At 42.6% G+C, this 19,030-nt stretch overlaps 1 protein-coding gene across 7 annotated transcripts in view; it reads left to right on the top strand.

Annotated features, from left to right (window-relative positions):
* The window catches only part of mccc1 (methylcrotonyl-CoA carboxylase subunit), a 118,886-nt gene that overhangs the window by 8,059 nt on the left and 91,797 nt on the right, over nucleotides 1-19,030 (top strand). For 3 of the 7 annotated variants that reach the window (XM_072255221.1, XM_072255224.1, XM_072255223.1), the window contains exons 2-4: nucleotides 8,467-8,668; nucleotides 16,456-16,499; nucleotides 17,519-17,658. In XM_072255221.1, the coding sequence (XP_072111322.1) occupies nucleotides 8,583-8,668; nucleotides 16,456-16,499; nucleotides 17,519-17,658 (270 nt within the window). In that variant the 5' untranslated portion in view covers nucleotides 8,467-8,582. Of the gene's footprint in view, nucleotides 1-159; nucleotides 267-8,466; nucleotides 8,669-16,455; nucleotides 16,500-17,518; nucleotides 17,659-19,030 lie in introns of those variants that run through there. The other 4 variants (XM_072255225.1, XM_072255226.1, XM_072255222.1 and 1 more) reach the window with 3 other exon arrangements.

Below are 19,030 nucleotides of genomic sequence, written 5' to 3'. Positions count from 1 at the left end.
AGTAACGATCTTTTTGTGCTGTCGTTATTTGATCCAGCAAAGTTATGTTTACATTTGGTGCCGTGACTCGGATCCCAACATAGGGAACGTCTCTCTGGGCTGAGTAAGTGACAGGGAACTTGGATTGAACACAATTTGAGTGGCAGACACCCCGAGGTAATTTACCTCTGGCTACTCCTCGTGTCGGACCGAGCAATTTTGCCCCTCGCCCATTGGGACTGGTACCTTGACGGGATCGGACGACCCGTTTGGATACAGGATTTAAGGTAAGCAGTTGTCTCTTTTACATTGCTGCGGGTATCAGGATATGGCTGGTTGAAATTTGTAATTAATACGAGACTGGCAGCCCCGTTAAATTCTCACCTTGGCAGCAGAAATATGGCCTGTTGAAATTTAATGAGACAAGTTCAGGATAAAGGAGGAAAGATCTCCAGAGTACGTGAGAGTTGTTGATTTTGTGAGTATTAACGGAAAATAGGCTGGCAGTTTTTGTGAGAATTGAAGGCTGCAGGTGACATTGGGTATTCTGCATTGTTCCTAAGGAAAGAATCGGGACTGGGGACCCTGGTCAGGAGAGGCGGCCATCGCTACCTGACGGATTTGACCTTATCAGCTGCCTCCTGATAATATGGCCGGTTGAAATTGATAAAGGGGGAGGCAGGCTGGCTAAATTTCTCACCCAGTGGCTTGTGCCTAAGCCCTTGTGTTGTGTATTTTCTGTCTGTAAGCTGTCTGTTTCGTTGGTTTGTCTGTTTCGTGCATTTGTGATTTTGGCTACTTGCTTTACTTTGTACAGCACTTTGATCAATGTGGTTGTTTTTAAATGTGCTATATACTTGACTTGGTAATTAAGAACAACTGATAAGGGCAATAATTGGACAGGCCCTTGATACAGCTATGTGTGAACGAATACCAGATAAGAAAAGGACCTCTGGATGTTAAGTGCAGCGCTAACAAAGAAACTAGAGAAACAGTGTGGCCACCAGGGGAAACAAGCAGTAAATTTAATTTGGGAAAAGAATTGCGGTAAAAAGTGGAAATTATTGATTAAAGAATGGAAAGGTAGAGCCTATACTAAATGGAATGGTACCTTACTGGCCAGCTGGAGGAATAATGCATGTGATAAAGGGATAGAGGTATGTATGGCAGAAGGGACTCCCAAGAGTTGGGAGACACTGCAGGCAGAGTGGAGTGCTAATGGGTAGAAGGGAGAAGAAAGAGAGAACGAGAAACAAAGTAAACAGGCAAAAGCAGATGTGGACAGACAGGAAGGTTTAAAATTGGCAGTGCCGCGCGCGAAGATCCAGGGCCAGTACGGGATCCCGAACCCATATCTGGCATACCGACCCTGTTTAAGGACAGTGACCGCGATGAGGATTGGGCACCCACCTTATCCCCCACCTTACCAGAGGCCAAGTGCACCCAGTGCTTCCGAACCCCAATCCTCCCAGTATTCAGATATGGTAGCCGCTCAGGTAAAACAGCAGCAGCAGGGAAGGGAAAGCTCCCTATACTCAGAGGTCCAGAAAGGGAATATCGGGGATTATTCCAAGACAGGGAAGGAAGAATCCAATAAAACCCCAGAGTTAAGGGCTCCACAAAGACAATTGCCTACCCAAATGCTGCCCAGTCCATGAGCAGCTGAGCAGGCACAGCCCTCAGTAAATCTTGTATGCACACTGGAAGCCTCAAGAGATGGTAACGATCATGAATCAGGCTTCCGATAGAAAAGAAAAACCAGCACAGTTTGCTTGGTATGTCCGCAGTAATATACAAATGTATAACGCGACCCCGCAAGATTTATTTTGTCTTTGTTGCATGACTTTCTCATCTGATGAGGGGCGGGAATAGAAGGCAGAATTAAGATACCAAACTTATCAGGAGTTACTGGCGGGAATCCATAATGAGAATGAACAGACAGACCGGATTATTCAAGCCTTGGAGAAAGCTCTCCAACAACCTGTAAATATCACTAAAGTACTCGAATGCAAACCTAAACCGAAATCGGGAGCGATTTATGGCTTGCTACGGCACTTTCGCAGGAGACCAAGCCTTTAATAATGGGAATCCGTTCCCCCAGTTTAATGCCCCACTACTCAAGTGTTTACCAACTAAATTAGCCAACAGGATTAAAACTAATAATATGGATTGGCCTGACAATGACCGAAATGGAATGCGACAAGCTTTGACATATTACTGGGACCCAGCTTTCGAATCCTGATCAATCCCGAAGGGAACTAATATGAAAGGTGAATATGTTCAGCAGGAAGAAGGATGCTTCCTACCGTGAGTTCCACCCCTCAGGAAGAGCCCAATATAATATTGCAAGATGCTGCAATTCTAATTCCGTTTATGATTGTATAGGAAAAGGGATACCAGCTATCAGACGCTACAATCACTCCGGGTTCGAAGGCACGGAACGTACATATTCACGTACCCAGCCACTGCAGGTGAAATTCCAAGAAGACGCAGTGTGAGGTTTCATTTACAGTCACCACCAGTCTGAGGTGTAATCCAGCAGAATGAGACTTGCTCTGTCCATTGGAAGTCGAAATTCTATGCACGGACAAGGGTATCACCCTGGGACTAGCGAACAACCGACCGCCCAGTGGTGGGCACTTAATTTGGACTCCACTTCGTTTGAACCCTCTCTGCCAGAGGCAGACCCTAATGTAACTCTGTGCTATGATCCTACGGTGTGCTCAACTGAGGAAAAGCAGTATTATGCACCCCTCAAAGGACAGAAGTTCCCAGTCACGGTGATTGGAGAGGTTAAAGGAAGAGGGGGCAGTGCATTGCTGGCTGAAGTTCCTTTGGTGACAGACAGGACTGGTGGTTCCCCATACCACCGTTAGTCTTTGCCCTGGGTTCAAGCCAAAGAGCCAGGGTTCCTTGCCTACACCCTGACGAAACAAGCCTCCAGCACCGAGGGAGACTGGTGGGACTTGGCCGCGGGCCAACTCCGATACCGGAAGGAGTCAGAGGTGAAGACGGGACATCTGGTAAGACACTTTTTTAATATTGACCAAACCCAAAACGTCGTACCCCATCTCTGGGCAATTTCAGGCCATGAAGTCGGTCACACCAACTGCACCCCCACCCCCGAGATCACAGTGAAAGAAGGACAGACTCTCCCATCCCTTCCACAATACCCCCTCAAGCCCGAGGCAACGTTTTATGAGGATGGAAGCTCTTTTGTGGATCCAGCAGGTAAACGATGTTCTGGCTATGCGATAAGTGACGACAGTGAAGTAATTGAGCAAGTCTCCTTTGCAGCAGCTGTCTCTGCCCGGAAGGCTGAGCTACTTGCTCTGACTCATGTCTGTATCCTAGCAACAGGCAGCGTACTCAGACTTTAAAAAAGAACGCCAAGTCATAAATGAAGATGACTTTGAAGAGGGAGTCCACAACTATTTGGAACAAAATAAAAAGGGCCTGAATGAGGGCTTCAGTGGAGGAGCCAAAAGTACAAGCCTAAGCTGGAATCCTCTTTGATTAACGTTTCGAATTTTAAAATGAAAAAGCCTTTGGAAAAGAAATCTCAAACAGATTGAAGTGCAGACTTTTACATAGACTCCCATTATGCCCTGACTACAGAACTCTGGGGGTTCCTGACTTCCTCTGCCCCCCCCTCCCATTAGTAATGCTACCTTTGTAAACAACTTACTCACCGCTCTACAACTACCTCGAGTTTTGGCTATTACTAGATATGCAGCCCATACTGTACTGGGGAATCTGATGAGATATTTAAGGGTAATGCTCGGGCTGGTGAAGCAGCAAAACGGACAGCCTTGGACCCCACACTTTTGGTCCCCTCGGGAGCCTAACAAGTTCTTATTAGACTAAAAACTAAGGACGGGTATGCCAGATATGGGGGGAAATATGTAAATTCTAGGGGGACGCCCCTGAAGGAGAGCGCAAACTACAGTCCCAAATGGGTTGCCACCTTGAACCTCAGACCAATTTATGGGTGACCCCTGCGGGACAGGTTTGTGTTCCCTCTGTGTTCTTATCTATCTTGATAGATTATGTAAATAATTGTACACACTTGGGCAAGGAGGGAATGGTTAATATCTTGGTGGCAGTGGCACCCTGATTTCCAGTTGAAAAGCGAGCCACAGCATGTGAAACAAAATGAATACTGGAAAGGGAATGCCTTGTGTTTCTGGAACTACCCCCTTGCCTGGTGGACCTTTTTCTTGTCTGCAACTTTAAAGTTTAAGAGAATGGGGGAATTCTCAAGATCCCTGTAAACAATGGATTCAGTACTGACTATGTCTGTGACTGCAGTGTGTTTGAATAATGTCTCACAGCTGCCTTCTTTGGAGCAAGATAATTAATGGTAAGGCACTGAGGAGTGTAGTAGAACAGAGGGATCTGGGAATACCGATACAAAATTCCCTAAAAGTGGCGTCACAGGTAGATAGGGTCATAAAGAGAGCTTTTGGTACATTGGCCTTTATTAATCAAAGTATTGAATATAAGAGCTGGAATGTTATGAAGAGGTTGTATAAGGCATTGGTGAGGCCGAATCTGGAGTATTGTGTTCAGTTTTGGTCACCAAATTACAGGAAGGATATAAATAAGGTTGAAAGAGTGCAGAGAAGGTTTACAAGGATGTTGCCAGGACTTGAGAAACTCAGTTACAGAGAAAGATTGAATAGGTTAGGACTTTATTCCCTGGAGCGTAGAAGAATGGGGGGAGATTTGATAGAGGTATATAAAATTATGATGGGTATAGATAGAGTGAATGCAAGCAGACTTTTTCCACTGAGGCAAGGGGAGAAAGAAACCAGAGGACATGGGTTAAGGGTGAGGGAGGAAAAGTTTAAAAGGAACATTAGGGGGGGCTTCTTCACACAGAGAGTGGTGGGAGTATGGAATGAGCTGCCAGATGAGGTGGTAAATGCGGGTTCTTTTTTAACATTTAAGAATAAATTGGACAGATACATGGATGGGAGGTGTATGGAGGGATATGGTCCATGTGTATGTCAGTGGGACTAGGCAGAAAATGGTTCAGCACAGCCAAGAAGGGCCAAAGGGCCTGTTTCTGTGCTGTAGTTTTCTATGGTTCTATGGTTCTAAAGTTTGCCTAGATCCACATAGATGTCTCTGGGCTTTTCACACCTTTTGATTTTGACAAAAAGCAGTACCTGATGGAAATTAGACAGAACATTCCTTTCTTAATTAAAGCACAAATTTGACAGATGTTCTTATCTTTGTAATTAAGTTGTGGCTCCAGCAAACCAGGTAGGACATTTCCTTTTCTTTAATTAAGGTGGCTGGAGTGTCTAACAAATTGATTGTACTTTTGTATCAGTAGTCCATTGACTTGACGGGAATAGTTATCAAACTGATTGTTCTCTGTATCAATAGTCCATTGACTTGACAGGAATAGTTATCAAAATGATTGTTCTCTGTATCAATAGTCCATTGACTTGACTGGAATAGTTATCAAACTGATTGTTCTTTTGCATCAGTGGCCTTACAACTTCTGACAATTCTGACATTGGACAGTGAACTTGTAGAACTGCCGGGGAGATGCGAAAGAGTCTCTCCCTGATGTCGGGTCCAAGTTCACTCGCCGGCTGAGCTCGAAGAAATAACCAGGTGAAAAGATAAGTAACGATCTTTTTGTGCTGTCGGTATTTGATCCAGCAAACTTACGTTTACATGTTTGAGGGGTGGGGAGAATTAGCTGGGGCTGTGCCGAGGTATCATGGACTATTCAGAAATCTGATGGCAGTTGGGGAGAAGCTCTTTCTGAATCTTTGAGTGTGGGTTTTCATGCTCCTTTACCTTCTTGATGGTAGTAGTGAGTTAAGGGCCCTGAGTGATGGATGCTGCCTTTTTGAGGCACTGCCTGTAGAGGATACCCTCAATGATGGAGTGGGTTGTGTCCATAATGGACTTTGCTGAATATACAGACTCTGCAGACTCTTGTGATTCTGGAGTCCCCTTACCGGGCTGTCAAGCACCCTGTCAGAATGCTCACCACCATTCAGCTGTGGAAATCTGTAAGCGTCTTCGGTGATGTTCCAGTCATTGAGGCATTGGTTTTAAGACTGCTTCTTGTTTACTGTATTTTGTTTTTATTAAAATTTAAAAAAACTAAAAACATTGGTTTTTACATAAAAGCAAATGTAATAGAAATGGGGTAAACTATTCAAACCCTTAAACCTGCTTTATCATTTAATAAGATCATGACCATAACTCTACATTTCAAACTTACCTATGGTAATCTTTCACTTCAGATTTATCAATAATCTATCAACTTCTGCCTTTATATTCAAAAGTTTCTGTTGCCCTCTGAGGAAGGAAATTTCAAAGACACAGTTTTTAGAGGGGGTTTAAAAATTCCCCTTTCCGGTCAAGACCCCTCAGGAACTTTTAAGTTTCTCTAACTTTGGAGGTTTTTGCTGAGATCTGTGGATTCACCACATCATGGGCAAGTACCTTCTTCTGTTGGTTTCTCACATCATGCCATAAAAAGGGACTAAGTAACGGTAACGGAGAATTTCCTTGCTTTTTTCCAAATATAGTCATATAGTGTTGGTGGAAATCTGGTTTAATCTTTCATCACAACATTGGCATTAATTTAGCCAGTAGAACAATGGAGCATGGTAGTATGGTATTAATACTGGACCAAGCTATTTGACTAGTTGATGTTAAGTTTTTGTTGGCAGTGTGGGGCACCCAATAAATCAGAGCTAAAGGGATCACCTTAGTCAAAGTTGCATCATTCAATAAAGTTAGGCAAGTGAGCTCACTCTCTTGAATTGGAATGAGTTTATTATTGACTCATGCACCGAGGTACGTACAGTGAAAAGCTTGTCTTGCGTTCTGTTCTCGCAGATCAATTAATTGCTCCGTACATTGAAGCGATCAAGATAAAGCAATAACAGAATGCAGGATAGAGTGCAGTGCGGGTTGGCAGTAATGTGCAAGGTCATAACAAGGTAGATTGTACAAGGAAACCATTCAATCTCTTAATGCTTTCTTTCAGGCTTTTGTTATCTTTTGCCCGATGGGGGAAGAAAGAATGTCTGGGGTGAGAGGAGTCTTTGATTATGCTGGACTGCTTTACTGAGGCAGCAATAAATAATAGAAAGTATGGAGGAGAGGTTGGTTTCTGTAATGTGCTGAGCTGTATCTATAACTCTCTGCAGTTTCTTGCAGTCACGGACAGTTGTCATATCAAGCCATGGTGCATCCAGTTGGGATGCTTTCTGTGGTGGTTTGATAACAATTGGTAAGGGTCAGCGGGGACATGCCACATTTCTTTAGCCTCCTGAGGATGCAGAGGCATTGGTGAACTTTCTTGCCTTTGGTGTCTATGTGGTTGGACAAGGATATATTATTGATGATGTTCACTCCTAGGAACTTTAAGCTCTCAACCATTTGATGGAAACAGGAGCATGTGCAATCCCCTCTTGCTGAAGTCAATGACCAGCTTTTATTTTTTGCCGACATTGATAGAAAGTTTGTTATCATGACACCATGTCACTAAGCTCTCTATACCCTTCCTGTACTCTGACTGTCACTTCTTGAGATTGGCCCACTATGGTGTATCATCTGTAAACTTGCTAATAGAGTTAAAGGAGAATCTAGCCACGCAGTCATGAGTGTGCTGAGAGTAGAGTAGAGGGCTCAGGATTCAATCTTGTAGGGCACCATTCTTGAGAATAATTGTGGTGGAGATGTTCCGTACAGTTTGCAGTCTATTGGTCAGGAAACCAAGGATCCAGTTACAGAGTGCGGTTTTCACTTCCAGGTCTTGGAATTTGGGGTTGAATTATAGAGTTGAGGGCAGAGCGGTTGTCAGTAAACCATCGTCTGATATAGGTGTCTTTATTGTCCACCTGCTGCAGAGATGAGTGTAGGGCCAAGGGGATGGTATCTGTTGTCAACCTGTTTTGGCAGTAGGTCTACCGAGATACCTGCTCCAGAGCTGAGAGTAGGGCCAGGGAGATGGTGTCTACTGTAGGCCTGTTTTGGCAGTAGGCGATTGCAGTGAGTCCACGCTATCTATCTATCTATTTATTTATTGTGCTGCATCGTGGAATAGGCCCTTTGGCCCCTCAAGCTGTGCTGCCCAGCATTCCCCAATTTAGTCCCTGGCATAATCACAGGACAACTTACAATGACCAGTTAACCTACCAACTGGTACGCCTTCGGACTGTGGGAGGAAACCGGAGCACCCAAGAAAACCCACGTGGTCACGGGGAGAACGTACATACTCCTTACAGACAGTGGTGAGAATTGAACCTGGGTCACCTGTACTGTAAAGTGTTGTGCTAACCACCACACTACCAAGCCACTCTGGAAGTGGTTGTCTAATTGTCTAGAAGGCTGGAATGCATGCCATAACCAGCCTTTCGAAGCACTTCATTATGGTGGATGCAGGAGCCACTGGGCAGGAGTCATTAAGGTGTATAACCTTGTTTTTCCGTACCACGATGATAGTGGTCTTCTTAAAACAGGGGCAACCTCAGATCGAAGCAGAGGGATTAAAAATGTCTGCAAATAATCAGCATCTACGCAAGATCTAAGGACATGGCCAGGAAGATCATCTGGGCCAGATGCTTTCCATGGGTTCACTCTCCAGAAGACTGATCTTGCATCCACAGTGGTTGCTGTGGGTTCAGTTGCATTGGAGGCTGTCAAGGTGGGTGGTGACATGCCAATCCTGTTATGTTCAGAACACGCAAGGTCATCGGGAAGGGATGTGTTGTTATCAGCGATGCTGCCTGACTTAGTTATGTAGCTCATTATAGAATGTAATCCTTGCAACAACTGACAGCTGGTTGCAATTTGATTTTGGACTGAGACTGTCTCTTGCCATTTCTGATAGCTTTATTATGTGTAAGTTACTGGAAATATACTTTATTTTTACCAATCATAAGATTTTTGACAGCTGGAACAACCCTGTGACTGTCAAAGCAAGTTACCTATAATTTCTTCAAATAGCTATCTAAATGTACTAAATGCTGTGTGAAATACAGAGTGTTGCAAGTGTAGAATCAGAAACTCTGATTCTTGCTGCCCTGTGAGATTTACTTATCTCTGCACTAAGCCGAGGCTGGGGCCTGCAACTAACTGTGATTGCCAACTCACTTCCGTGAACTTCAAGTCTGAATGCTATTTGCTTTTATTGTTAGCACAATTTGTTTTATTTTCTCTCTGCACATTGGGTGTTTGACATTCTTCTTTTCTTTTAATGAGCTCTCTTGGGTTTCTTTGTTTTGTGGCTGCCTGTAAGGAGACGAATCTCAAGGTTGTATAGTTTACACACTTTATTAATAAACGTACTTTGATTATGTGAAAGAACAAATAGACTTGCGTGGTTAAAGAGATTACTATTTGTGAAAGTAAAATTCCACAGAAGTACCTTCCAATGAAAGGGGTCAATAATGTATTCTAAATAAATGTGGATTATCTGTAAATGTATAGTATAATTTTGCTCCAAAATAGAGAATGTAATCCTCAATTACAAAGTTATTTGTACCAAAAAAGACAATATTAAGAGTAATGACAATTAAAAAAACTGAGTTTAACTACTTTAAGTAGCCTGTTCTTTAACTACTTAAGGCTTATTTCATCAAAAACGTATAGAGGAGATCTTTCATGTAGAGAAGATCTTAGGGAGAGATGGGGTGAAACATTTTGCCAACATCTTCATTGTGAAGAAGCTGATGCCAATGCAGGGTACAGGGGGGTTTGGCTGCATAATTTGATAGGACAGAAATAGATAATAGGAAGGTTCTTTAAAAAAACTTGACAGTCTTTAAAGTAGAAAGATGACCTGGCTCCGATTGGATGCATTCTAAACCCTGAAAGTGTAGATTTTGCAGAGACTTGGGCCAATATCTTTCCCTTCAAGTGCCAGAGACCTGCAGGATTACTAAAGTTATACCATTCACTTAAAGAAAGAGGGAGATAAACTTGACAAAGATGGTCATTCAGCCTAAAACAGTCCTGGAGAAACAGACAATAATCTGGGGCAAAATTAATTGGCATTTTAGCATTCAAAAGCTAAAATACTGAACATTAACATATATCTATAAAAAAACTGATCAGATTTCCCTGTGGATTGTGCTGTTTTCTTAGGGCCTATTACCATTACCTGTCCTCAACAAAGAAAATTTATTTAATCTCTCTGTCCTAAGCATTTCTCTGTGACTATCATAACGTCTCCTATTCCTTGCTGAGTTCTCAGGTATAAGTGACATCCCAATTATTGTACCGGGGATAGCTACTTGAACCTCGCAAATTGAATTTCTGTACCAATAACAATATCAGAGCTACTTTGATCAAAGTTACTAATGGCATCCACAGTGATTTTTGACAAAGATAATCTATTATTCTTTGGCTTTCTTGCCTTTTAAAACTGGTCACACTGCCCGATGCTACTCTCTTCACTGGATCACACTGCATTTGCTTGGTTCTTTCCCTAGCTACCCAGCCCATCTACAGAATTATCATTTGTGTGGTACGGTGGCGTAGCTGGTAGAGTCTTTGCATCTCTTTGCCAGGTGCGGAATTTGCCTTTACCCCCTGTGTCTGCGTGAGTTTCCTTCAGGTGATCCACTTTTCTCATGCATCCCGACTATGTTAGTTGGCCACTCTAAATTTTCTCCAGTGTGTGGGAGAGTTAGTTGATGATGTGGGGAGAATAAAGAATGGGTTTAATGTGGAATTAATGTAAATGGACGGATGACAATTGGTGTGGGCTGAAGGACCTGTTTCTCTCTGGCATTTCCCTACGACTCTATGACTCTGGGGTATCTCTCCCTGGGATTGCTGTGATGTGTTTAGTGGTCATGCAAAAACACAGCCTTGTCTCCCCTATTTCACATCTATGTGCTTGTCTTCAGAAGCGTCACACCAGAACCAGGAGCTGCCTTCCATATGTACAGTATGCTGAAAGCAGCAAACTTTACCACAGCATCACTTCTCTTGACTGTTATAGTCATAGAGCACTACAGCACAGAAACAACCCTTTGGCCCTTCTAGTCCATGCTGAACTGCTATTCTGCCTAGTCCCATCAACCAGCACCGGGACCATATCCCTCCATACACCTCCCACGCAGGTACTTATCCAATTTGATCCTAAGCGTTGGAAATCGAATCCACATCCACCACTTACACTGGCAACTCGTGCCACAGTCTCACCACCCTCTGAGTTCAATAGCTCCATCTAATACCTGACAATGTATCAATATACAACCTGAAATCCTTCTTCTTCATAGACATCCATGAAAATAAAAGGGTACCTCAAGGAATGAGTGACAGTAAAAATGTCAGAACCCCAAAGCCCCCTCCCCCCCCCACACACACACACACACACACACACACGCAGCAGCAGCAAAGCTTCGACCCTAAAGGCTGATTTATACTTGTGCGTATGGGCTATGTCGTAGGCTTGATTTATACTTTTGCGTAGCCCTACGCCATAGCGAGCATGCATAGTTGTGTCTGCGTCGCTCTGCAATTCACTGCCAAAATGCTAGTTGGCGGTGGGGTTCCTGTGCCACTGTGTTGAGTTTCTTCGTGAGAGACATGGATGAGGAAATGTATTTCAAATACTTTCGGATGTCGGCAGATAGATTTGACGATTTGGTTCATCGTCTCCAACCATTTATTTCGCATCAGTGTACAGACATGGCGGAGAAAAGCAACCGGAAATGCGATGCTACCAAGCGAACCAATCACAGTTGTTGGGGTCTGCGTCGCCGCGATGTGTGAGTTACATTTTTGGGGAGGTGCACGTCACCCTATGGCGTAGGGTACACGGTACCTACGGCGTACGTTTGATGCAGAAGTATAAATTGGGCTTACTTCAGCAAAATGTATCAGCACCCTCCACCCGCCGAGCATGCAATAGGAAAACCCCTGATAAAGATTATGTTCTGCAGTCCAACAAACTAATCATTCACTTGACAATTTGACGTACCACAGACGTGCTCCCTTCCCCTCCCCTCCCCCTCCCTCTTCCCCCCTCTCCCTTCCCCCCTCCCCCTCTCTCCCTCTCCCCCACCCTCTCTCTCCCTCTCTCCTTAATGAAGGAACAGAGAGGTGTCACACAATGAGAGGGAAGGCTAACAAGACAAAAACAAAATGTGCTGATTTACAGTGTTAAAGTCTGCTGCAACACATTTTTTCCCCCCAAGGTTCTCCAACTTGAGAATTAGCAACAAACTCTCTGCCACCTGTGAGAGAAAGAGCAATCTGAGTACAGACCCCCCCCCCCAACAGCTGATCCGCTGTTGCTGATGCTCCATTTTCTCCTGCAACGCTCTGGTCAGCAGCACCAGCGTAGAAGCAGTTTGTCCCCAGGGCCCGCAAAGTCTCGGAGCCCTGAAGGTGCATTCGCCTTCTAGGCCTTGTCTTTGGGATATTGAAAAACAGCCGGTCAGTGAGCCCCAAGAGCGGGAACCAGCGTCATAAAGAACCAAAGTTTGAGTGCAGCTGTAGGTCAGGATCTCCAACAGAACCCCATCCACCTTGCAAAGGAAAAAGAGAGACGTTAAAGGTAGACATTAAAGCTGTTTCTGCAGATGAGCTTGAAGGAGCTGCTGTCTAGCACCATCGTAGCTCCGCCTCTCCTCTGTTAATGAGTGAAGAAGTTATCTCTCATATTCCTCTTAAATATTTCACCTTTTGTCCTTAACCTATGACCTCTAGCTCTAGTCTCACCAAATCTCTGAAAAAAGTCTGCTCACATTTACCCTATCTATATCCTCATAGTTTTGTATATCTCTGTCAAATCTCGCCCCATTCTCCTATACACCAGGGAATAAAGTCTTAATCGATTCAACCTTTCCCTATAACTCAGATCGTCAAGTCCTGGCAACATTCTTTCTCTGTACTCTTTCAAGCTTATTTACATCTTTCCTGTCGGTAAGTGACCAGAACGGCACACAACTGTCCAAATTAAGCTTCAGAGTGTTGGGGTGAGTGAAGTTATTCCTTCTGATTCAAGAGCCTGATGCTTGAGGGGTAATCTCTGTTCCTGAATCTGGTAGTATGGATCCTGAGGCTCCTGTACCTCCTTCCTGATGGCAGCAGCGAGAAGAGAGGGAGTGCTATTGTTCTGTTTTGTTGTGTTGCTTGTGTTGTTCTGTTGAACATTGTAGCTTTGCTATCTTGACGCCACTTGTGGGCTGCATCTTTAGGTTCTGTTGGCTGTTAACACAAACAATGCATTTCACTGTATGTTTCAATGTACATGTGATAAATAAAAGCCCTCCTTTGGGCCCTATCTACCTGTTATGCCACTTGCAAGGAATCATGGATTTGTATTCCCACATACCCCTGTTATATCCCTGCAAGCTTTGATAGCCTTCCTCGCTGTCCACTATATCCCCAATCTTAGTGTCATCTGCATATCTGCTAATCGAATTTTAGTCTCACTCACATTATCATCCTGACCATTGATATAGATGACAAGCAAAGGAAGAAGCAACAGTCCCTGTGGTACACTATTAATCACAGGTCTCCAGTCAGAGTGGCAGTCTGTCCCTTAGAATACCTTCCATTAATTTACTCAGTACTGATATCAGGCTCACCAGCCTATAATTTCCCAGTTTATTCTTAGAGCCTTTCTTGAACAATGGAACAACTGTAGCTGTCCTTCAGCACCTTTCCTGTGGCTAAGGGCATTTTAAATATCTCTGCCAAAGCCCCTGTAATTTCTGCATTAGCCTCCCACAGGGTCTGTGGGGACACCTTGTCAGGGATTTTTGCATGATAATTTGGCTCAAGACAGCAACCCCTCCTCTTCTGTAGTCCATGTATGGTCCATGAACTCACTGCTGTTTTGCCTCAGTTCTATAGTCTCTGTGGCCATCTCCTGATGGAAAAAAGTGCATTTAAGATCTCCCCACCCTCTTTTGGGTCAATGCATAGATGACCACGCTAATCTTCAAGTGGACCTATTTTGTCACCTGCTATCTTTTTGCTCTTAATATACCTGTCGAAGCCCTTGGGATTCTCCTTTACCGTGTCTGTCAGACCAACCTCTTTTAGTCCTGATTTCCCTTGTAAGTGTTCTTTTGCATTTCTTATACTTCTCAAGTACCTCATTTGTTCCTTGCTGCCTATGCGCCTCTTTCTTCGTAATTATTGCCTCAACATACCTCAAAAACCAAGGTTCCCTAAACCAGTTAAACTTGCTTTTTATTCTAACAGGGACCCCACAAGCTCTGTACTCTCAAAATTTCAGTTTTGAAGGCCTCCCACTTACCAAGCAATCCTTTTGTGGAAAACCTGTCTCAGTCCACGCTTGCCAGATCCTTTCTGATGCCATCAAAATTAGCCTTTCTCCAATTTAGAAACTGAATCCGAGTGCCAGTCCTATCATTCTTCATAATTATCTTGAAATGAATGGAATTATGACCACTAAATCCAAAGTTTTCCTCTACATACACATCTGTCACCTGCACATGATAGGAGATCCAGTATTGACCTCCATAAGAACACTTTCCTGAACATGCATTCTTCACAAACTAAACCATCCAGGCCTTTCAGAGTACAGGAGTCCCAGTCAATAGTCGAAAGTTAAAATTGCTTACTATCACAACCTTACTTTCCTTACAACTGTCTGTAATCTCTCTGCAAATTTGCTCCTCTAAATCCTACTGACTATTGGAAGGTCTGTAACATAATCTTATTCCTCATTTCCATCCTCACAGCCTCAGTAGACAAGCCGTCCAGTCTGTCCTGTCTGAGGAGCACTGCTGTGACTTATTTTCCCTGACTAGTAATTTCACCCCTTCCTCCTCTGTTATGTCTGAAACAGCACCTATCTGGTTCTGTTATAAGTATTCAATTATATTCTTTGTCCTAAATCAGGTAGTAGAAGAGTAGATAACTTCTCTAGCTAAACAATTAGGAAGGCCGAGCCATTGTTTTCAATTCCCAACGCAAGCTCTATTCTCTTGTTGCTAACTTCTCCTGTTTCTCCACGGATGGCCTAAAATTGAATCCTACTTCCCTCAACAGTGCCATATCTGATTCATTTCATTAATTTCTGCATAAGCCTTTCATAACCCTATTGACAAGATGCAACCTGTCTGGGGCACATTTCCTTTCTGATCGGGGAAGCCTAACCAAACAGCCCTTTGCAGCCACTGACAAATAATTTCGCTTTCCTTTCCTTATGCCATGGAAATCCCAGTTTGCTAACATATTTGCCAGGGGTCTAAACCCACCTGAGCCCAGAATACAGAATATCTCAGGCTTTTCCAACTTTACTTTTTCTCTTAAACATTCCACGCAGATCTAGCCAGCTCTACCAAAGTATCCTGATTCAGAGGCTGTTTTAGATCAGGGAGGATGTTAAATAAAAGAAATGGCTCACAAAGTAATTATAACTAAGTTACCCACAAAAGAAAAGTATTTAGTAAAACACCTAACAAAGACAAAAAGTCTCATGCCCTTCTATTTTTTGATGAATTCTGCTTGGACAGGGATCACGTGTTTGGAACATCGAGTACTCCAGACGAGCCAATGTTCAAATGTCAACCATGAGATTCATTTTCTTGCAGGCATTCACAGTAAATACAAAGAAACACAATAGAATCAATGGGAAACCACTCACAACAAAGACAAACAACCAATGTGCAAACAACAGCAAACTGTGCAAATATAAAAAAGAAAAAAACACAAAATAATATAATGATAATAATAAATAAATCAATAAATATCAAGAATGTGAGTTACAGAGTCAGTGAAAGTAAGTCCATAGGTTGTAGGAATAGTTCAGTGTTGGGGTGAGTGAAGTTATCTCCTTTGGTTCAAGAACCTGAGGATTGAACTTGGTAGTGTGGGACCTGAGGCCCCTGTACCTCCTTCCTGATGGCATCAGTGAGAAGAGAGCATGGCCTGGATGGTGGGGGTCCTTGATGATGGATGCTGCTTTCCTACAACAGCGTGCATCTTGTAAATGTGTTCAATGTTGGGGAAGGCTTTAACCATGAATGGACTGTACTTTATCTGCTACTTTTTATAGGCTTTTCCATAAAGTCCGTGATGATAATCCTACCATAAACAGGACCACTTATTTCCACTTCTGTAATGTTCCAAGACTCTGCCCTCTCTCCAGCACTTTGTGTGTGTTCTCAGGATTTCCAGCATCTGCAGAATCTCTTGCAAATCTTTTTTTTGTATTAACTTTGCTGGTTTTCTGTAGTAGCAATACTTTTAACAATCATAATGAAATTAGATAGATTTAAGAAGCTTATTTTTTTGCGATATCTGGTCAAACTGACTGCTTGTATGAAGAGTCTGTGCAAATCAATTTTTTCCATTATTATACTTGTGAATTTGTTGGCTTGTTATTGATTAAATACAGTCCTATAACTTTCTAAATGAGGATTTTAAATAGCCTGACAATTTAAGAAACTGTAACTTTAAGTAAGTCTATTAACTTTTCTCCTTGAAATTTTGCAGGCAATGGTCTTGTGCGCGAACATGCATAAGGAATGCTACGACAGGTATCTTTTTACTTTTGTGCTTGCTTCCATCACTGCTAATTCGAGTTTACAGCCATTTGTAGTTTATGTCTGTCCTCCAGAATAATGTGTAGCTCACATTTCAGTTATCAATGTCAACTCCATACTATTCAGAAGAAATTCACATTAATGGAGGTACAAAATGGACTCTTTCAACTCAGCTGATTGCATGATTCACAGTTAATGTAGTCAGTAGTAGAAAGTGTAAACATTCAATGAACAAAATGGGAAATGGTTAGAAATGTTGCTGAAAGGTATTGCAACAGTTGATAGATTTAATTATAAGCATTATGAATAGATATCATTAGAATATTGGATACATTCTAGAAACTTTATTAGGGCAAACAGATTTACGTTCAAATGCAGTGGACCCTTGTAAGAACCTGATTGCCACATGGCAGTTCCAACAGTATTTTAATATCTGCTTGCTGATGTGACGTTATCGCTCACGTCTGACTTTAAAAGAACTCACTTTCACATCCTTTTTCAATTAACTCTTGTTGTGAGTGTCAATCCCGTTTGTGATATATTTTGTCATTTCTTTGTCAGATGTTGGGGAAGGAATTGTGTGGAGCTGAAATGAAATGTACTATTAGTATCTAATCTGAATTTTCAGCATTGTTGTAACTAGAGTGGCGCTATCCGCTATGTAAATATCTAGTTATTGTTTGTTGGTATCAGGTAACACTAGATAACAGCCCTGAGATTAGCCAGTCGGTTTCACTTCACAGCAATTACCAAAATTAAGTGGTTTTTATTTTGTTTTGATGACAGCATGTGTTGCTTTCTTCATAGAAATTGTAAGTGATTGTTGTGAAATAAATTCTGAGGTTGAAGTGTAACCTGTCACATTGTCATTCATAGATATTCGGATTCAGGATAATGCTTAGTGAGCCAAAATTACCTTTTTCTTAATAGTGTGATATCTATCTACTCTATATTTAAATATATTATACAAGGAAGTCCCTTAAAACTAAACCGATCCTTAATCTGTTAAACAGGCAGTTGCAGAATAGAGAAAGTCCTCATTGCAAATCGAGGTGAGATTGCCTGCAGGGTCATGAGGACAGCGAAGAAGATGGGTGTTCGTTCTGTGGCAGTTTACAGTGAAGCGGACAAAAATTCCATGCATGTCTCAATGGTAAGTCATGATATTAGACCACACAGAGCGGAGGATGCTTGACGTACGCATTTATGCTTGTTTTGTATTAATCCAGTGAACCAGAGTTACAGCAGCTCTTCAGAATATAGGATCCTATTGGTGGGACAAAGAAGAACTTAAAATTCACAGTAATGGAGCTATAAAATGAACTCTTTCAATCAGTCCATTGCATGATTCTCTTTTAATCTAGTCAATATTAAAAGGTGTTTAATGATTAGCCAGTATGACCATGCAGTAACACAGAAGCTGAATATTCTTTCCAGAATTATTTTCAAATTATTTTGACAGCTGATGGTATAAGATATTTACAGTAATGATATTAGGTACTGCATTCATGAGTTGGAATCACAGAAACATAGAAAACCTACAGCACAATATAGGCCATTCGGCCCACAATGCTGTGCCGAACATGTACTTACTTTAGAAATTACCTAGGATAATTTCAGGGCTGAATCCCTTTACTCCTATACTGAACCCATCCAAGGAAACATATTATATGTTAGTTAACAATATATCTCGCCTGGATAGCATACCCACTATTCCTTAAACCTTAATGCCCGGTACCTTGTGATATAAACAGTCAACTATAAAGAGGAGAAATTAAAACATGATGAGCACTGACCTAGTAGAGGAAAGCAGTCAGGTTTCTGGTTCTGTGACTTGGAAGGGAAGAGGGGAGAACAGGCCAGCAGTGGGTAGTGGTTAAGTAGAGAAGGAGGTGTATAGCAAGTATAGGCAGCAGGGAACAGTTGAGGCACTTGAGTGCAAGAAATACAAGAGAACATAAGAGAGAGGTTAGGAGGGCTAAAAGAAGGCATGATGATACCCTGGCAGACAAAGTGAAGGAGCATCCCAAGGATATATTAATTTATATCCTACTTAGAGATCCCACCCTGCAAAAACTCATTCAGGGAGGTAGCACCATCAATTTGCGGGAGACTTCCGGGAGAGGTGGGATGTCTGCAATAGAGTAGCTCCTTAGCAGCTGGCCAGCTGGTTTAAATAACGTTAGCTACACTAATGAACGAATGACACCTGTTAAACTCACCTCAACACGTCTTTTGCAGTCTTAACCCACCATGGCAATAGAAAAGTCACTGTTGCAAACAGTGCAGCAAGCAACACTGTCATTATTTTGACCCCTATTAGGCAGGGGTACACTTTAGTGTAGACTGGGGTGATGTACGTTTTATATTTTCTTTTATTGGAACACTCTGCCATGGCGTTCGTTCTCTCTCTCTCTCTCTCTCTCTCTCTATCTCTCTCTCTCTCTCTATCTCTCTCTCTCTCTCTCTCTCTCTCTCTCTCTCTCTCTCTCTCTCTCTCTCTCTATCTCTATCTCTATCTCTAT

Source organism: Mobula birostris, chromosome 4 (assembly GCF_030028105.1).
Source record: "Mobula birostris isolate sMobBir1 chromosome 4, sMobBir1.hap1, whole genome shotgun sequence".
Lineage (NCBI taxonomy): Eukaryota > Metazoa > Chordata > Chondrichthyes > Myliobatiformes > Myliobatidae > Mobula > Mobula birostris.
Note: the sequence above shows the minus strand (reverse complement) of the source record. Positions and strands in the feature narration are given on the sequence as shown.